The 21730-nt window shown below is 37.3% G+C and overlaps 1 protein-coding gene across 12 annotated transcripts in view; it reads right to left on the bottom strand.

The window, feature by feature from the left end:
• Positions 1 to 21730, bottom strand: part of RBMS3 (RNA binding motif single stranded interacting protein 3) — a 703009-nt gene that overhangs the window by 18259 nt on the left and 663020 nt on the right. For all 12 annotated transcript variants that reach the window (XM_068206323.1, XM_068206331.1, XM_068206308.1 and 9 more), the window contains one exon: positions 17840 to 17950. In XM_068206323.1, the coding sequence (XP_068062424.1) occupies positions 17840 to 17950 (111 nt within the window). The remainder of the gene's footprint in view (positions 1 to 17839; positions 17951 to 21730) is intronic.

Below are 21730 nucleotides of genomic sequence, written 5' to 3' on the forward strand. Positions count from 1 at the left end.
TGGCAATCACTGAGATTATGTGTGAGATCCACACATTTCTATTCTTCTTTCAGATCCTGTATACTGAAGAATGAAGGGGTGATGTGGCGGAATTACAGCTGTGGCTTCTGATACTTAAAAATTCCTTATCCATGCCTTTAGTTGGAAATTCTTAGACATTTCCATTTAACTGCAATTCTGCCAATTAGTCCCTGATGAATGGCTGCTAGTAAGATAAAGGAAAATGATCTGTACATTTTCATATTTTCAACATAAGTAAAAAAATAAAATGTATTGGTGAGTCTCTCAACATATAAACACATTGAGGTATTATTAATAACACATCTATTTATATGAACAAATAATTGTTTTCTAGAGGTAAACATGTCTTCTAGATGCTATTAGATCTCCAGGAATTTGAAGAGTCTAAAGAGAAGCAGACTGGCGTGTGCAAACATGCTGTATGGTTAAAATAAAAGGAGAACTGCTTAGACTTTTAAAATAACAGTTGCTCATCAGTCATCACATGCACTTTCCATTGCTCTTTCAGACCAGGGATAAAAGTGGCCAGCTCACGGGCCAGCTGTCCAAGAATGAAGCAGATGAAGGCCAGAACAATCAGTTAGAAGATAAACCAAACCAAAAAAAACAGTAAAAACAGACAAAAGGGCACATGAATGTTAGTATTTCCAGTTTTCCTAGAAACAGGAAGAATTTCAACATCTCCTGCATGAAAAGGCAGTCATGCCAGGCAGAAGAAAGGTAGTAAGATAATAGAATTATACCACCAATGTACACCTTGGACGTTGTTAAGAGCAGCTAAGGCATGATATTCTTCAGTCCTTTATCTCTAAAAGATCCTTAGAATCCAAAATATTTGGCTAAATATCATGAAAGATATCACTGTGGGAACGCAGGGGAGGACAGGGCAGGAGAGGGATCATTTCAATACTTAATAAAAAAGACTGCTGTTCACAAGTACCCTGTATCCAGAGATGGAGGAGAAGTTGTCAGTTCAGTGAGCCTGAAAAACCTTGGAGATGTCACGTTTTGGGGCTTACCCTGGAAGCAAACAGTGGCATTAGGGATGCCTCACAATCTGGTCTTCCTGAATTGATGGTGAGCGTACCAGTTCAGGCTTAGGCAGGGGGAAACACATTCCCTCTGGGAAATGCTGGGCCCTTATGCCTAAGGATACAAGGAAAATCAGCCTGCTGTTGGGCATGTGTGGATAAACATCCCATAAATGATGCACTCAGGCCTTCCAGGCAGCTCAACACAGAGATGGTGTGCTTCAGTAGAGAGTTTGCAAGCCCCAAGAGCCCTGCTTCATATCAGCCCTCGTGTGAAACTCTGGGATGTCCTTACCTCTTCCTATACATCTGGAAACTGGCAGTACCTCTTCAGTCTTCAAGCCAGTGCCCTGCTTTTTTTCCAGGACAATCCCACCAAGTTGCCTCACCAAAGTAACATTCCTGGGGTTTTCTGACTTGGCTGCGAGACTAATCTGGCCCTCAGTAAGCAGACCTGTAAGCTGACCCAATAGGAGGTCTTGGAAGCCTTCCCAAAGCACTGGACATGCTGAGGCTGCTCTGGAACATCCAATCCTGGGAGTGTTTTGCAGCTGCTGCTTGAAAACTGACAGAAACCAAGATGGACATTTAAGCCAGTTGGCAGCTGCCAAAATCTCGCAGACTAGATTTTGTATTGGGAACAACATGAGGCATTGTTTCTGAAAATTAAATTCTTTTTGGAATTTCTGGCTCAAGGGAGAATCTTTCTGGTTTGTTCTGAGTTTTTAGAAGATGAATCAGAATGAAACCAAATTTCATAAGATTGATTTCCCACAAACTGGAAACCGTGAGTGTTAAGAGTGGCTAACTCTTCATCTATCTGCAACTTCGGCCATATTCGTATTTGGATTGGGTGGGGATACTAGAGCATACTAACCTTTAAAGGCTGGTGCCAACTACAGTACATTTAAAGTAAAGTGTTTTAAAGTGATGCAGTACAAAATATTGCTTCTCATTGGCATAAAAATTGTTGTGTCCAAATCTTTAAATGTATTTACATGATCATTAGCTTTGCTTACATGGCAGGGCTGTGGAAGGTCATAATAGTAAGCATTTTTTGGGAAGTCTTCCTTTTCCCACTGTCCTCAAACTTATGAAATTCTTGTGGAAGAAAGATCACCTTAAAATTAAAGTCAGTGCCCTACTGATAGAGTGTGACTGTGTAAGAATATTACAGTCTGCCCCTTGGTATGTTACTTATCAGCTGTGGGAGGATCTCTGAGACACATTGGATCATATCAGCAATAGGGCTACAAAAGCAAAGGAGAAACCTTGACTTTTAGCAGAGTGGACTGAACTATACTGCTATGTCATCAGCTTATCTACCATGTAATGATTTGCTAACAATGGTGAACTCCTAAAATTGCATGATAAAAATTACATAGAATCTCTCCTAATTTGTCATTGTTTCATCCAAAAGATAAGGTGAAGAGGTAAAGAAGTAGAAAATATACAAAAAAATAAAATTAAAAGAAAATAAAACCACAAAACAATAAAAACCAGCAGAAGAACAAAACAGAAAATGAAAGAAGGAAAAAAAAAATCCCTGTACCTCAAAAATAGCCATCCCTACTTGCCATAAGCCCTCCAGTCTTATCATCTAATCAGTAATTTGTCTCCTACAGAGAGGTCCCTTTAGAATGCCTCCCATTTTGGACTCCTGAAGGTCTTTCATACTATTTCCCTATAGTATTTTCTTAACCTATGAGATACTGTTTCATTGGGGAAGTGTGATCAACACAGCTGACCAACCATAAGTGAAATAACCAAGACTGCAAGCCTGATGCTTCAGCTTTAACTATCACTTTGTACAGGTGAGCAACTTAACACATAGCAAACATGAGGTTTGTTTGAAAAATAAAAAAGTGCAAGTACTTATTTTTCATATGACACTATTAAATAGAGCTTTATGGGTGTGCTTAATAGTTATTTTAACAGGAATAACATGAGCAATGCTTGAAGGGGCCAGTAAAACAGATGTGTCTTAGTGCTGGCAGAATAGCAACATTCCAAGCCTGCTCTTTGGGTACTTTCACTGCTAGTTTTCCAAAGGAGACAGAATCACCTCATATGCATTAAAATATATACAATTATCATTTGGTATGGATTTGTGCTTTAACAACTTCTTACAGTTGTGGAAAATGCAAGCACTGAAAGTTTTCAGTGTTGGTGTATGAATTTTAATAATTTCTATGGCTAATAAAGACCTGACCAAGTATAAAGCAAGTCCCATCACTGGAGAAAAAAAAATCTCTTAATCAGTCTTTTCCTTGCTCTCACTGTACTGATTGTAAATAGTTTTAGACAGGGCTAAAAAAAGTGTAGCAGCAGTCTCAGCTTGATAGATGAGTATGCTGAAATGGTTGCTCTTGATATATTTTTTCAGTTAACACATTCTGTGAAAAATTGGAAGCAAAGCTAAATAACAAAATTTTCCCAATTTCTTCCATTCTCTCTTATTCTGATAGAGATTATGAGCAGAATAATCCAGGAAGGGAATCAAGATTGGTGAAAATACAAATACATGTTCAAGCACCCATATTTCCTCCTTATGAATGCCCTTTATATGACAGAGATGTCCAAACAGCACTTAAGGAGCAACAGCAAAATGCCCGACAGACAGGCATGATAAGTAATGGCTCAAAATGTTTGCAAGCCAGACAAAAAGGGTGACTTTTTTTTTTTTTTCCCTGAAAATCCTTTAAGGTAAACTCACTCTATGTCTGCTGGCATGCAGCCATTTTCCTATAAATTCATATTACAATGCTGTATTTCTAATGGATTGGGTATGGTGCTTTTCCATTTTGCTAATGAGAAAAGCTGAAGGCCATTACTTGTTCTGATTAAGATCCCAAGGGAAGAAATGTGATGTGTATATTACCAGGCCATATGTAAAGGAAGTATTTGGCATTTCCAATCAATCAGATGAAGGGTAGACAGAAAAAGTCTTATCCTGTGACTGCAGAGGAAGAAGATATAGGGGGAAAAGAAACCATAGAAAGTGTCTTTAAAAGGTGACTTACAGGAATCAGTTATAATGATATTAGTATGATCAATGACTAGAGGTACTATCTGGGAAGGATGTAATTACCAAAATGAAAACTTTCAAATGGGAAGCCTGATCAAGGGCAGAGGTACTGTCATATTTCTCAGAGCACTGTCAGCTCTCATCCAGGCAATGTATTACGGTGCCACTCACAAGCACTATGAGGTTGTGCTTCCCTGGGGTGGGAGCAGACCTAGGAGTGAGGGATTGAGAAACTTTGCATCCAGCTCAGAAACTAAGTCTGGCCCCAAAGGCAAATTCAAGATAAAGAAAGATAAGGCTGGGCAAAGGGGAAAATAGAAAATTCCCAGTCATGACTGGCTTTAAGGAAGGTTTTGCAGCAGTGCACATTTAAAAACCATTTCAAGAGAGAGAGAAAGGAAATGTTGTAGACTGATGAGCTACTTGTCATAAAGGAGAGGAAACAAAAACATGTGCCAAGAGATGCACTGCTCAATTTACAGAAGGATAGTCTGGAATATCCTCTAAGATGTTTCAATATGGAATTCCTACATGTTTAAACCTGTTGTCATAGAATTTTTAAAATTTATATCTGAATGAAATACAAAGTTTAGAGACAATTTGTCATCCCTTTTTCAGTGGCTGCATAGTAACAGCTTGAAAATGATACAAGATAGATGCTCCAAATGGCAAATAAAATGAATAGAGCTTGGAGATGGGTGTTCTAAGAGAGAACAAGATCCCTTGACTGTGTCACAATGCACAGTCAGAGCTGTAGATATACTTTAAATAATATATTAATTTCACATGATGTATTATGTGGTGACAAAAAATATACCACACTACATCCTCTCAAGTGGAACTCCGGATTAATGGAACATTACTATCAATGACAGCAAAACTGTAATAACTGACAAGGTCAGCAGGAGAGATAGTCTCCTGTACTCTCCCAAATCTGTATTAGGGCATTTAGCTTTCCTCTTTAGGACACCATTGATTCTTTACAGATATTTGGGAATGGTTCAGATACTGACACTTGGGAATAGAAAGAAAGGGTGTACCACTTTCCCACATGTGCTTTAAAAGAACATTTTCAACCCTTCCCTTCATCATGAAATCAGGAGGCAAAGGGGAGAGACATATTTTTCATAAATATTATTGGTGACAAGTCATGGATGAAGCATAAAGTGCCAGGAAAAAAAAAAAAAAAGAACCACAGCTGAGAAAGCCCACCTACAGCTATCAAACTGAAATTCAATCATCTTCAGCTTTCCTTAAAGGCATACATTTAAAGTATTCTACACAGGCCCTAACAGGAGTTCTCAGTGAGCTCTTCTGATCCCTCTGCTCCAATCATGCGAAAAGAAACAAACACTGCACAAATGCAACCCCAGCCTGTACAGGCAAGCAATTCTGGCCTCTTCTGAATGCCACAGCCCAGTCACAGAATTGTTCTTCTCAGGAGGATCTTGCAGAGTATCTATTTCTAGGCTAGGTTGTCCATTCTGGTTCTTTGATGCACTTCTGGCTCTGGCACATGGACTGACTGGAAAGCTCAGACATCTTCATTTTGCACTGGCTCTCACTGATCAGCATAATGTCCCCTTTGTCCTTTCCTTTTATACACAATATTAAAAAAAAAAAAAGAAAAATATTAAACGCTGTGCAAATATTTAGAGTGGACAAAATCCTAACTGCACCACAGATTTCCATGTCCAAGAATATGACAGAGATGACAAAGTGGCCATTTTTCTGTCAAATAAATATATATCAACACTTTAAAGCCACAGGACTTTGCATGATTCACCTTACAGAGAAGGATTGCTGCTGACATACAAATGTTATACTGAACTCATAGGCCACACTGCTGAAATACAAATTAGCAGAGGTAACACTTAGAAAGTATAAAACTGGCTATTCCTGAAGCTGAAGAAGGGCATTTGCAGATTCCTCACACTTAGTGGCTGAAGTCAGGGACAACGAATTTAATCTTAAAATGGGAGGGTGTGTGGGGGGATGGCTTGCCAGCCTGCCCAGCTGTAATATCTCCTAACAGCCTTGAAGGAATGGTAATTGTAAACTGAAACAGCATCTGCTTAACTGTCATCCTTGCCTCAGGACTGGAACTTTTTTTGCTTGTTGTGAAGATCATGAGAAACACTACATGGAGCATGAAGATGAAAACAGAGCAAGATTAAAAATATTAAATACAACCACCAAGACACAGCTGTCCATACTGCTAGAGAACTCAGGGGAATATAAATGCCAAAATTTGACATTCATGATATAACTTGGTATGGGAAATTAGAACACTGAGTTAACTGCAAAACTCTACTTTAAACTATTTTTCATGATTATTTATATAGAAGACAGATTATTACACATTATTCAGCAATCTCTGCTAGGCAGTAAAGCCAAATATAACTTCAACTGGTAAAATCTTTTTTTTTCTTACTGAGAAGAATGGGCCAATTAGCTCAGCTGCCTTGACCAGAACAGCTTATGGCAGTCCACCACACTGAGACTCTGGGCTTTGCCTCAAATGTACAGCTGAGCATCCCTGGGTTTGCAACAGAAGCTGCTGTCCATACCATAGGAAAGACTACACTGCATGGAAGTCATTTACCTCAAAGGAAATGGAAGAACTTGCATTAATTTGATTATTTATTCTAGTGATGCTATAAGGTTTAATTAATATTTTTAAAACACCTTGACAATATAAAATGCATTATAGGTATTGCTGTTGCTATTTGTTAGTTGTTCTCTGCCTCAGGATGTCTCTGAAAAGACTGGAGTCCTGTTGTGTTTGGGAGGAACAGCAAATGCTACAGATTGCCTCCTGTATAATTTGTACCTTAGGGAAAAAAAAAGAAAAAGAATAAATGTTTGCCATAAATCTGCAGGATATGTGCAGATGGAGTTAAAATACTTCCATAGAAATGCCACAGCTTCATAAACTGAACTAACTGAACTGCCTAAAAAAGAAGTGCTTCAAACTATCAGTAAGTACTGAAATTTCTTAGTTTACAATAGGATCAGCTCCACCTGCAAATATCTCTTTATAACAAGTATAGACAAGAGACACTAATACTTTACACTTCTCTGCCAAACTTGTAATTGCAATCATATAATTAAGTGTCCTTGGAACACATATTCAATAGTGTATGCAATAAAGTAAAAATCCTAATATTAAAAATAAGCTCAAGATGATGCCATGGTGCTTAAGCCATATTTTTCGGTTTTGAAATGCAAGAAAATATAACACTGCTCATGACATCTGTATGAAAATTAATGAAAGACAAGAGTGGATTTATAAGCCTTGAAACGTATTATTTTCTTTGCCTTCTGTTGCAGATTAATTACTTTAAATTTTTCCATCAATCATTTTCTGATTTCCAGCTCTGTTACGCTCAGTTTTAAACAAAGGGCAAAGATTTCAGCAAGGTCAGTGGTCTTCTGCTCTCAATATTGTTCATGTGCAAATAAAATAAGGAAACCTCCTTCTTCAACCAATGGCCACACACTGAGTGGAATTTTTTGCTACTATTTCATTAAGTCCCCTAACATATCAAGGAAATCTGAAATTGTTGCTACTTCTGTTTTTTATTTATGGATAAACTTCACGTAATATAATAATCTTATAGGACGTGTAGAGGAAAATAATACCAATCAACCAAATGATGGCCATTTTGTTGGAACAACCATTTAATTCCAGAAAATTAAAGATTCTGAGATAAGTCCATTGTCTACAGAGGAAATCAGTTCCACTAAAGCTAGTTAGGAGTATTTGTATGTTAAAAGAAAGTCAGCAAAATAGCTTTTGTTAAAAATTATCTTCAAACACTAAAATCTTGTACGCCAGTTTGGATTCTGTGGATAAACTAGGCAAGGTTATTTGTAGGAATACCATCATAGCCCAATTCTCACTTCCCCTTACTGTATTTTGTCACTCCAGTTTGCACTGTCAAAAATGGCAATTAAAAGAACAAATACAACTCATTTTTTAGTCAAATGCAGGTGTTTCAAATGGAAAAGGCTGGAAGTAGAGCAAAATTACAGTAAACAGGAGGAAGGGCACAGTCAGGTGCCTGAGCGATTGAAAAAAAAATCACTCTGGAAATCATAGCACTTTTGGTCTATACTGCAAATACTGCACAAAGCTGTGGTTCACAAGGCAGAGAACACAAACAGCATGTGAAGCTCCTGCATCACTGAAATCAGTTTGTGTCATATAAATATTATATTGATTTAAGAGAAACCCCCAAGGGAAACACAACAAAGGAAAACTGGGAGTTGAGGCTGGCAAACACACAGTAATTTGGACACTTAGATACTAAAGTCTTACATTTTCTGTTGCTGTATTACAACTACTAATATTAAAAAGGCAAAATTAGAAGCATACAGGTGAGTCAAAAGTCATAAAATGTCACAAAGGATAAAGCAGTCCTTCATGGGACCAGAAAAGGATGTGCCTCTGGATACAAGGGCTCCCCGGACCCATCCTGATGATGGGTGGCTCACCTCTGCCACACAGTAGAAATCTGCTGAGTTCAACAGTTCATCACCTTGCTAGAAAAACAATTCAATTCAGCAAACTCCCAAATTCACTCAACACAGCTGCTCTCAAACCCCTTGCTGCAGCTCAATGAAAAGTGCTGACTGAGATGTTTCATAGTAAATATTAGGTACAGCAGAAATCTCCTCCCAAATTGAGTCTTTTAGGAGCAAGAGGATTCTACAGCCTCCTAGCTCTGACACAGAAGCACCCATAAGTCACAGATAATAAAATACCATCAGAGGGCACAGAGGTTATTGCCATCAGCAGCTCCCTGTAGATTTGTAAATCATTTAAACAAAGCTTATCCTTTTCTGAGAACTTCAGGCTGAAATCACTGTGTATACAGGAACCCAGTGTCTTACACAATGTATGAAGACTGTACCTTTAGCTCCTTCATTTAACTTTGCTTCACAAATGAGTGATCCCTGAACAGGCTGCTCTTTCCAGAAGAAAACAAGAAAGATACCGCAAAAGCACTGGTGATTTGTCTTAGAGGAAGTTTAATCCTTTGGGGTACCAGTTTGCCAACCATCTGATAAGCCATGTGGATTAACTGTGAAACACACTGTGAGCTGAAATTCAGTGGGATATGATATGGGAAAAGGCAGTGAAATTCAATGGAATATTATTTTTGTGAGCAGTTGCAGGTCCAGGACTTTGTCCAATACATAGGTTATGTTATCTCTTCCACTGTGATTAAAATATGTACAATACTGAACAGCTTTCATATTAAATTCACTTTCAACTCCATTGTATATGTTTTTGGTAACATGGCAACAGGTCGCCTTCCAAAACACTGAAACACCTTCAACCTAGTGTTTTTGTCAAGTCCCAATTCCTCTGGAATTAAAAAATTTCCCTTATGAAAGAATATGGGAAATGTAATTCAAAGGTTGCTGTTCAGAGCAGAAACATTTTGCTTAACAAAATGTACCCATGTTATTGGAAATAAAAAAAAATCAAAGAATGCAGTATACTTACTAATCACACAACACATGTTGAAATGAATCAGTCTTACCTCTTGGTTCCAAATGATTTTTAGTAAGACAATACTGTAAATGGCCAGTTGCAACATATGTTTACTCTTTGACTGTAAACCTCAGACATTGCAAAAAAAATGTTATTTTGATGTACAGCTCTTTCCTGAGTCTTGGTACATCATGCTCAGCAAGCATTTAAAAAACTTTTTATAATATTCTGAAGTCTCAGTATTTAAATGACTATTATTTGTTTTGAACTGAAATAACAATGTCTTTTTGTGATGAAAAACAGAGGTTGGAGATGAAAAAAGGCTATTAGCCACTGCTCTGGATTTGTGTCAACACTTGGAAATTCCTCCTGTGGATTTTAAAGTCCAGTTGAGTTCTAGACGTCCCAAACAATGAATGTTCTATGCCTCATTTCAAACATTAGTCTAGCTTTTAACTTCTTCTGCAACGTATTAAAGTTATTTTCCCTATTCAACTTCTATAACCTTGTTGTTAACACCACTAAAATTTCTTTTCCTTTTCATGGATACCCTTCATGCACCTATGTTGTGTTGTAAACCACTGTTGTCTTTCACCTCCATGCTGTTTTCTTTCAGCTAAAGTTTACATCTCTCTCTGAAGTTGATACAGTTCAAATGCTTCACCTTAGACCTGAATGATAATGTGGGAAGGACTGCAACAGTACTTAGGATAAACTAGCTGGTTTTCCATATAATTTATCATGTTGTTCTTTTCCACTGACAATAGCTCCTTCAAGGATTTCAAGACTTCTTGCTGTGTTTGTGTGCACTTGCACATGAGGAGAAATGACCACAGATCTGTTTCCCAGCTCTTGGCAGAGAAGAGCTGTGGAAGCAGCATTCTGGGAGACACTTCTTGCTTTTCACATGGCCACAGTTTTGAAAAACACCCTTCACCTCTCTAAGATCCTCAAACTTGCCTTGTATTACATAGCCCCTACAGAGCTTGTCTTCACCGCTTATATTTTGATTTATTACTTCTGTGGAAAGCCATATTCCTCATTTCAGTGAGAATTACCCGAGCCTTGTTTAAACACAGGCAGGACAATAAAAACAAGTTTTGTTCTAATAAGACAAAGAGTTCTCTTCTGATTAAAAAATGGAAAACACATTTACAAAAGAGAAACATATCAAGAAAATACAGATGACAGACCTGACATTTAGAGTACTTTTGTTTTCCACCTCTTATTGAGTTGTCAGTTGCAGGTGTGGTGGGATGTTTCAAACCTAGAATCATTTTCAGGATTTTTTTTAACCTATTATTTTTTCCTCTCTTCTACCTCTCTGTCTGCTAAATAAAGAGATTCTTTCTCTCCTCAAATCTTGCCCTGTCATTTATAGCATCAGCACAATTTCACAAGAAAATGTGTGAACATTATATTTTTCCTCTTTAAATTCAGAATATTTAGGTAAATGACCTACTAGTAGTTAGCAAAATGACTTAGCAATCTTGGTTCATCTGTAGGAGAGATAGCAACAAAAATTTCTGGGAGTATGACTATAGATGAGCCTTTTTGGGGGGAATATTCTGCAGACCTCTAAATTTATGCCAGATATTACTAGTTTTATGGCTTTCAGTTTCTATTCATTACCACAAAATATGATTTCATTTTATATACAGTGCATGGCTATCATTAAATTAAAAAATAACATGCTTGGAAGAGGTGGCTTTGAACCTTTGAACCGCACTCTCATTCACCAGGTGGCATTCTAGAAATTACAAAAAGAACTGCAGCAGTCATATTTAAGAAAATATGTGAAAAACAAGCATCTAAATGTTCTAGTTTACAGTTATGTAAAGTTATCTGCAAATCAATTATATGAATGAGATTAGTTTGATGATGAAAATGAAGTTATATTAGTTAGGGCTTTTCTGGCTGATACTTTCTGCTTTGCTGATCCATCACTGTTGTTTTGTGTTGATGTGTATTTTTATCACCACAATCAGGGAGTTGATTCCTTCTCTGAAAGGGAATCTGGGCTAATGTCACTTTGAGTCATTGGCTGATACCTCAAAGAGAAGCAACAAAAGCTCTTTGTTCATTTCTGGAAGTGCTGTGTGAAGGTAAAATTTAACATAGAATAAAAGCTACTGACCTGCTGGGCTCAGATGAAGTGGTGCATGGACCAAAAATGGAATTCCCTCCATCTATGTTTATTCACCTTTTACATTTTCCCTTCCTGCCTACGACAGGTAGTGGCTTTGAAGATTGAACACTTGCACATAAAGGCAAACAGTAAGCCACTACCAACAAATGGTAGGGAGATAGAGCTGAGTTCAGAAGTGAAGGGGGAACACTACAGAGATATGATTTTATAGACTCCATTAATTCAAAATTCCATCTAACCACAGCAATGGTCAAACATAGATGGTGGAACCCCTGTTGAAACAGATGAGCAGAAAGAGTCTCATCTACACAAGAGCTGACTGCTGATGACTGTTTAGAATCTGGTGCTTTTCAGTTGCACTGAGTGCCCCTTTTTATCTCAAATTACATGAGGTAAATTGGAACTTTCTTTCAAGAGAATGGGAAAAAAGTGCAGAAGGAGCTACTTGTTTTTTTTATAAATCTCACAAGAATTTATGCTGATCTTCTCCCTTCTAACCAGAATAAATTCTCCTTAAATAGATCTCCTGCCCCAGACAGCTCCATGTTGTTAATCACTTACATTTGCCCTAGACTTTGGCTGAGTAAAAGCATAGGGAAGATCTTAGTTTCAGCCTGAACTAGGCTATTTCATTTGAAATGGGTTCAGTCCTATATTTTCCACACAAACAGTAACCGAAACTGTCAGTCAATAAATAAAATAAAAGAGCTCTAAGATTAACACCTGATAACGTGAAAGGCACAAGACTGCAAAGAAACCTTGCTCCTGTAGTTCTCCAAGGACCTTGTGACATACAATTAGAATAACAGAGAATACTTTTTGAGCAAGAACCTGAACATGAGGAGAATGAGATGATGTTTCAGCTCCATGTAGCTGTAGTATCTGCAAATAGAATGGAAGATTAAACAGGAAAAAAAACAACACTATCTAACAAAGCAGTTATTCTGCTGAGGCCTTCAGGTGACATTTTAAACCACTAGTGACCATGGAGTATCCAAAGGAAATAAAAGATAAAAAACCTATAACAAGCTTGTTGTTCCATTAAAGGGTTCTGGAGATATCATCAAGCCTTGCTGGCAACAAAAAGAACTAACAAAGTGAAAGATAAGACTGATGTACCTGCATAACAAGCCTGCTATTCCACTGAGAAATTTAAGTGAAACTATAAACCAGGAAAGCTGAGTTAAGGTTGTTTGCAGTTACAACAGGATCCTACATTATGCCATTGCAATTCTTTCACCTGTATTTTTAATACAGAATATCTGGAACAATGAAACATTTTTTGTTTGTTTGTTCTTCTTGTTTAAAAAGTGCAATGGAGGGTTTATTTTGTAAGTTGCCTATCAAGTTTCTAAATTAGAAACTGAAAGCAGAATGAACGTCAAGTGTGAAGAACAATTAAGCAGCCCAGCTGAACTACCACCTTGAGTAAAAAAACCTGGCTTCTACTCACTCTCCCATTGTTGTGGGCCTCAAAGACTTAAGACGAAATAAGGCTACACTAAGGCAGTGCCAAAGGAGAGGGAGAAAAAGCTGGAGTTAGCCCTCTGCCTATGAAGACTAACAAAGGCTGCCTCAAACTACTGAATGAAACTGGAATCCAAGCAGTATCTGAAATGGATGCTAACACCAGGGAGGAGAAGGAAGCCCCAACCAAGAATGTGCTGAACAGCAAACTTCCTTCAGGAATGACAAGCAGAGGAGAAAGAATAAAGCAAATCTGCTTCCCACCGAAGAGGCAGATTATTGCTGCTGATGGCCAAACTTGGAAGTGCTGAACAGCAATGACTGAAAGCAGCTATCAAACTGCTCAGTTTTTACATTTCTAGAGGTTTCTGTATTATATCCACTCAGGCATCAATCACAGTGTTATTAAACCACAAAAGAGATGTCAGATCAATGGCTGTATCAGAAACATTTTGAGTGATAGGCTGATGATGGAACAATTCCAGCCTCTATACATTATTAAACACATACTAATGCTGCTCTTTCAGTGCTACCCTTACAGACTCACACACTCTATTCTCCCTCTACAGTACCTTTTTTAATAGCAGACCTAATTGTAGGTGACTATTACATAGGAAAAACAAGACTTACTATAATAAATAATAATAAACTAAGGAAAAAAATTCAAGCCTTCAACCTCTTGTCTATCTTCACATTATGCCTTCTGGCATTAAAATTTCATTTTAATACAATTGTAGGAGCTGAGACTGGGTTGTCAGCCTTAATCAGAATATTCAGAGCTATTGCTTTCTTGCTGTAATCTTGACATAATTTAAGCTTAGGTTTTCTTTATGTATTTGCCCACAGCTAGCACACCCATGTAAATGCTTTTTGCTCATTTTGAGTGAAGAGGTATCTATGAAAAATACATATAAATACAGCAGAAATCACCCCTCTGGCAGATTGTCTGCTTAACTCTAGATTTCAAGCAGAATGGGGAAGTGATCAGAGCAGCACACGTGTCTCTCAATTCATCAGCAACAAAAATTGTATTTTCACCGGCAGAAATCAATTTGATTTTCATAAAGGCAAAAAAGAATTATGTTCTTGGTGGATAAAGCACAAAGCACAGTAACTGGAACATGCAAATGCTGTACCAATTTCTCTCACAACACAGGAGCATAGGGTCAAAATGTCATAAATGGCACACCTTTACCTCCTCTCTCCCTCCAGTGCCCTATACCATCCTTTGCCATTGGAATCAAGCAAAGATGGATTTGCAGCTTTTCCTGGCATCTTGATATCCTGATTAGGCATCTTCCTGATTGGGGAGTGCTTGGTATAGCAGAGAAGTCTAATTTTATGTGGACAATTCAAGAACAGATAAGAATTTAGAATGTTAAAAATATAATAAAATGAAATTAAATATGCATTTTTTAGGAGTTTGGATAGAAAGAAAACTTCTCACCCCCATTCATGGCAAATAGTTTCCTAAACAAAATTATTTGTGTTTTGGGGGGAAGGATTTACCTAGCACAAGGGAAATGCAGCTGACCATGAGTGAGTCTGTAGGAAAGCTACTTTGTTTTGATTGCTGAATTGGAAGCTCCCAGATAGAAGTGAGCACCCTAGCAGCATGAAGCCCAGCCTGGGCCGGTGACCAAATAATGAAGTGGATGGAGGCAGCTGCCCCCTGGATTCCCAAGGGTTTTAATGTGTGCTTCAGGGCTGACAGATCAAAACTCAAATCCAGTTTTTGGATGGAGGCAGAAAATGGCAGAGGCTGCTGTTACTCAGGTCACTCGCCTCACCAAAGAGCTAAAGAGTAAAGGGAGATGGAATGGCTCCCTCTGTGAAGGGAGATGGGATGGCTCCAGCCTGGACAGAGTATTTTAATGTTTTAAGGTACATCAAAAGGCTGAGTAATTCCCACAAGATATGAAGATGCATAGACCCTTGTGCTATTTCTCTAGCTCTCTCACTAAAGAGTAGATTTTCTGTTGAAGCAATGTTTTAGAAACCAAGTGTTCATCTTCAATCAGGCAAGTGTGGAGGTGGTTTTGAAGTCAACTCTCACTTAAGTGACCACAGGGGTCTGTTTCGGCTGAAAAATATGTTATGCTAATTAGCAAAATGCTTTGTCTAAGGAAGTGAACATATGAAAGCCTTCCAATAAAAACTGCTTTGCATACTGCAAGCTTTTAAATTAAATTGGGACAGAGTTACTGCCAACAGTGAGTAGAATTATTTGACTAGAATTATTTGTGATTTTTTGTCTTGTTTGCCTAAAAAATCTGGCTGGATTATTGAAAGGTAGCTGGTGGCTCTTTATCGCACTCTGTTGCACAGTTTTAAGGATAAAATTGAAAAATATATTCATAATAGATATGTGTCATTTATATATTTTACCTCCCATAAAACCTAGTCCTCTTGAGGTACTCACAGTAGTATGGCTTGGACTTGACACAATTCTTCATGCTTTATGCTCTCAGCGCTCCTCTCTCTGGACCAAAACTCAGAATTCCAAATAAATGAAGTAAAAATATCTCTAAATAAATCAAATCTCTAAATAGCTTGTGGGGTTTGTTTTTTTTTTTTTTTTTTTTTTTTTTTGTTTTTGTTTTTTTTTTTTTTTTTTCTGTAACAGAATACATGTCAAAGAATGAATTTCACATCTGGATGGATACATCCAGCAAAACTGCTACTGGCAGCCCAAATCATGATTCCTGATAGGAGGAATTCCCAACCGAAGAAACTCTCTATGACATCCATGATTATACTGCTTGCATGAGTATTTAAACTGAATTTGTGCTGATGCTGTTTTTATCTAAGAGAAATCCCGTATGTGATAAAACGGGGTGTCATTTTGATGTTTGAAAATGAGATGTTTGGAAAGCCTATGGATATTGTAGCACTCATCAATTGTTTACTCCTACTTGCTCTTTAAGTTTTCTGCAAGTGACTTTGGAGTTGTACAGATAGTAAACATAAACCTGTATGGTATACCTCTGAATGTATTTCAAGAAATTATCACAGGGAATGCTGCAACCTTGAAAGATAAAATTGTGTAAAGAGCTAGGAAAAGAAAGGAAAGATTTTCATTTGGTTGCAGTAACATGAGTTCAGGAGCTCATTCATGAGATCATTTGGCTGCAGTAACATGAGTTCAGATCTCAGGATCTCAGGATCCCACTAGATGACCCACTGCCTCTCAGAGTCCTTTGCCTGACTCCCCAGATGGATTTGTTACTGTAAGCACTGTAACAGTGGTCTCAAGCAAGAAGAGAACATTAACTGGGAATTTTCTAGTTTGCATTAAGATTGTGAGACAATGAGTGCAGAAGACAATGTTTCTTAAGTGTTATGGAATTGAAAATGACAGTCAGAGGAAAAAATTCATAGGAGCTGCCCAACAGCATAATCAGAATTCATTTTCCATTTCCTTGCCTTAACTGTTAAACAAGCTTTGGAATCACAATAATTACACATGCAGAAATTCTCACTAGACCAAGTATTTGTTTCAATTTCATGAAAGGAAAAATGCTGAGATTAATTTTGCCATGTAATTCCTACTTCTTTTGATTATTGAATGCAACCTTTAAAATGTCAGGAATAAACAATGAACCATCATGTTTAACTTTCATCAGAAAAAAATACAGAACTCTTAGATCTTAACTGAGATTTTTTAAAGAAGTGGGAAGAGACACTGGAGTTGGATTCAACAAACAAGAAAGAAGCAGCAGAAGTGAAGAGATCAGGAAGAGAGCCAACACAGTGAGTTAAATAACTTTGTACAGATGCAACTGTATTAAGTACCTCATTCAACTAAAAAAAGAGTTGGAAAACTGTGTTCCTATAGATTAGTATCAAGTAGAACAGTGGTGAAAAAAATGCTAAGTGCATAACAGAGCATGTTATGTAATTACATGTTTCATGTTATTATTACAGAAAGAGCATATGTGCTAAAGTAACAGAAGTGTAATGTGTATGCCTGTACTTTTGCAAAAATTTACATTACATGCAGTGTGCATACATTCACATATCAAACCATCATTTATGGTCTGCAGCTGCTGTATTTCAGGAACTTTTCAGAGAGCGTAAAGGATTTTAATTAAGAGTGGTTTTTGGCTTTCTCTGACTCTGGGGGAGTTAACTGAGTATGACCTACACAGTTGAAAAAGAAAATCTGAAAACAGTTTTTGAAATATGCATATTTAGATATGATATACTAGAAACACAGCTGGCCTTGACCAAAAATCCCATTTCTAAGCCTGGAACAAAATACATATGGCTGGCTGCTATGGTTTGAAGTGAGTAGTGTATCCCACCACAAAGTCAGAACTCCTGATCCCAGTGGTATGAAACTTTCTGGACTGACAAGCAAACAATTTAAAAACCAAACTGAGAGAGCAGTTCTTCCATAATTACATGAGAACGAGTACAGATAATTCCTCTTAAAGAAAGATCAGGTTTTGTTGGCCTACCATTTTACTACTAATACTATTTTGTCATTTCTGTTCTGTAATAACTAATGCTTACTGTATGATGATGAAGCCCTCACTTCACCATCAAAAGCACTGAAAAGAGTAGTCAATTACCTTAGGAAAATCAGTAACCAATAGATGCTTTGCAACAGAGGAAAAAAAGAGCGATCTTACCGTTCCTGTTGTGCCCAAGGAAAGGTGGTTCATCTGTTGGGTCAGAGGGCCCATCATGCTTGCTGGCTGCATTGACATAGTGTGGTCCATTGTTGGTGTTATCACAGCACCCTAGAAACACACATTATTTACAGTTCAACCTCTAACATTCAAAAAAAAAAAAAAAAAAAAAGAAGAAGAAAAAAAAGGCATTCTTCAAATGCAGAGTGAATCTGACTGAAAACTTGACATGAATCTTAAAAGACGCTAATACATCTGTCAGAAAAAATATGTTTTCTTCCTATTGACAACCAAGCTACACACATATATTATTTGTATTGCTAATGAGGCCATTTTATGTCAGCTCCAATTAAGAGTCATTTTTTACTTCATCGCTTCTGACAAACAAATGCATATGTTCTTTCTATGATGAATGCTACTGTACATTGCAAAATGCCTATCATTTCCATTTTTCCATATCCTATATAGAACAATCTTACAGACAGAACACATATGTCCCCAATTTTCTCTGACTTCTAAAGCCTTCAGTCTCAGAGATCTTCAGCCTATTATGGTAACGATCTTGGATTTTTCCAGTCTCAATTAAGAACCCTTACTCATGGTATTTTATAGCTGATTAAGTAAGACTAGCTATTGACAGTAAGTTTGGTAGTGACACCCATTTAAAACACATACAAAGTGTTTTAAAACATTTTTCTTCTCTTAATGGAAAACAAAGACATTAATTAAAAAGAGCATATGTACTAAAGCAAGACTGAGACTTTGACCAAAAAATGAAACAAAAGACATGCCAGAGGAGCTTTAGAGAGAGAGAGAGAGCTTCTTTGCCATTCATATTCCTTGGTTTTTAGTCTCCCACTCCCCAAGGTCCCACGTTGGCCACATCATGACTTAGTGAAGTGTTGATTCTCTTCAGCTCTATGTTGTAAAATGCTATTTCCTGTGTTGGTTACAGAAAGTCAGTCAGAAAGTGTGGTCTGCTCTTTTTCTTGCAGATAGTGACAGTATTTCTAGTCATTTCTTCATACAAAATAATAACTTTACTTTGTGTGCATCTTTGTGTGCACACATCACAAACTTACACAATCACATTACATCTGCTACAAAGTGTGACAGATGTAGATGAATGTATCTGTTAAAAAAAATTACTTTTTTTACCCTTTGAGAATACTGGAAAAATTCACCTATAAACAAACTTGCTTCAAAACTCATAGTATATCTGTTCTTACATGTCTATCTCACATTTACATAGAACTATTTTTGCAAAGGATCTGATTAGAATGATTTCAAATTTTCAGTCGCAAATAAAAATAAATAAAAATAATTCTGATTGCTTGGCAACAGCAATTGGGGAAATACCAATTCAATTTTGACTCACGTTCCAGCAATATTTTCTCTATGCACATCCTGTCTGAGAAGTCCAGAGTCTAGAAGGTAGGCTCATTTTGGTCAGTCTTTTTTGTAATACCCTCAGCATATGATATATATCCACATTTATTTTATGTCACAGAGTGGATTACATTTCTTGCATTGACAAAAGTCCCTAAAGAAATCTGACAAATTACAGAAGCTAGCCTCCATGGAGTAACTCTCATGATTCCAAATAAATGCTTAGGAAACAAGCCAATCAGTGTGCATGTATCAAACTTGCAACACTTGCCACTTTTGTCACTTTATTGGCTATTAATTATTTGCACTGGTTTACATGGATTAATTTATTGATTAGCTCATTTAATGAACTACCACACAGTGAAATCTTCCCTTTGGGTGAAAGAGCCTAAAAGCAAGTATTCAGGGCACACAACCATTCAGCCCATCCAGCAGTTCCTGCATAGCAAATTCAGTACAAGAGTCTGAAGAAGAACCATGCACAACAAAAGTAATCTTGTTTTGGTTTTGAAATCAGTGGCCTCACATACCATGCAGCCAGATGAGGTCCTAGGGTTTGGACTTCAACTGCGCTTTTTTGGTTATGATAGGAAATTGCAAACTCTGTGCTCAGAGTGATCAGTGTTTTTACTCTATCAAACCAAATGCCCTCAAATTAAATTTGTCAACTGAAAAGCAGTTCTCAGTTCCCTCTACAAGCAGTGTTCTCGTTTGGCTCAAAGGTAGAGAATTGCCTCAGGGCTTTCCATGACAGACAAGATGGGCTCCCACTTGTGATGTCAAGGAAGGTGATTCTCCCTCTCTTCTCCATATTCATAATATCCCATTTTGAGAGGTGCATCCAGCTCTGGGGGTGCTGTATAATGAGAACGTGGACCTGTTTGAGAAGGTCCAGAGGGGGGGCCATGAACATGATCAGAGGGCATCAATGTATGTAAGCATCTGAAGGGAAGGTGTTAAGAGCATGGAACCAGGCTCTTCTCAGTGTTGCCAAGCAATCAGACAAGAGGCAACAGGCAGAGACTGATGCACAGGAAGTTCCTAAAGAAGAGATTCTTTACTGTGCTGGTGATCCTCTACTAGAACAGGTTGCCTAGAGAGGTTGTGGAGTCTCCCTCACTGGAGATACTCAAGAACCCTCTGGATGCAATCCTGTGCAAAGATGCTTATTGCAAAAGTACAGTTAGAGGAACTTGCTGTGATTACATATGTAATCTATAACTGTTAACTATTCCTGGATATAAATTCAGGAACCTGGAAATAAAGGAGGGGCAGTGGTGAAGGAAGTCTTATGGTTTAGTTTAACAAATGTAACTGCCAGACATAGAATGGCAAAATCTGAGAACAAATGTCTTTCAGCAAATAAGTTAACACCACAGGTATTGCAAACAAACTATTAAAAAATATGGACTAGAGAGAAAATATATCAAGGAAAAAAAATTGCTCAGAGACAGAAAGCATATAATTTCCAAATTGAAAATATATATATTCCGGTCCCTAAATATACACCATTTAATATGCTAGAAAAAGAAGCTGAGAAAACAAATCAAATATTTGCAGCTTTCCTAAGACAGCTTAACATGTTTTAAGCTGACAGTTACCTAGAGCAGAGAATTACATGCATTTCCCAGATCATTAATTCACCAGTTCAGAATCTTCTTGTGATCACGTAGGAAAGAAATTATACTTAATTAAGGAAATATTGTCTGGTTGTTAGGGCGACCCCCAGTCTTCAGACCATAATGCGTTTCATATTACATGCTGTCAAGTCCATTCATATTCAATTTATTTAGCTGTAGAAGACAAAAATGTCTTGCCTCAGATGTTGCCATCATATTAAAAGAAATTTGATTCTTTTTAGCCTATAATATGTAATTGCTGATAAACATCCAGTTGGCTACTGGCAAAGGTTATATCAAACATATTGTTTCATCTTCATCTGTTTGGATGTCTGATTTTACTGAGTTTGTAAATGTATAGAAAGGCATCTTAGCATTGCAAACTGTTACTTAAAGCCCATTTTAAGGGCAAAAAACCTATAGAAGAAATTATCATGAGGTTTTGGCACTCTTTGCCAAAAAAAGTACCTGTCTGGTCAATTATTTAGATCTGTCCTGTTGCCTCGGCATGATAGCTTTTTTTTTTTTTTTTTAATTCCCACAAGAAACTGATTATAATTACTTTTAAATTTGGCAAGATATTCTCAGCATATGATTTGTCATACAGTTGTGTCGATGTTAGAGTGGTTTTAAAAGAAATTAACAGGGTAAATGGTAAGGGATAATGATACAGACAAGCATGTTTTTTGTAACATTTTGATAAACCTAAGATAAGCTGACATACAGATTTGATTTCCTCCTCCCTTTATTTGAAAGACCTTGCTGTTTTAGAATGCTTTAAGCTTTATGAACATATTTTTCCGATAAGAAAGTAAATGTATATGTTTCAGAATATAGTCTATCACTTACAAAGAGAGAAGCCAGACTCTATGAAACACTGCAC

This window comes from Anomalospiza imberbis, chromosome 1, assembly GCF_031753505.1.
Source record: "Anomalospiza imberbis isolate Cuckoo-Finch-1a 21T00152 chromosome 1, ASM3175350v1, whole genome shotgun sequence".
Taxonomy (NCBI): domain Eukaryota; kingdom Metazoa; phylum Chordata; class Aves; order Passeriformes; family Viduidae; genus Anomalospiza; species Anomalospiza imberbis.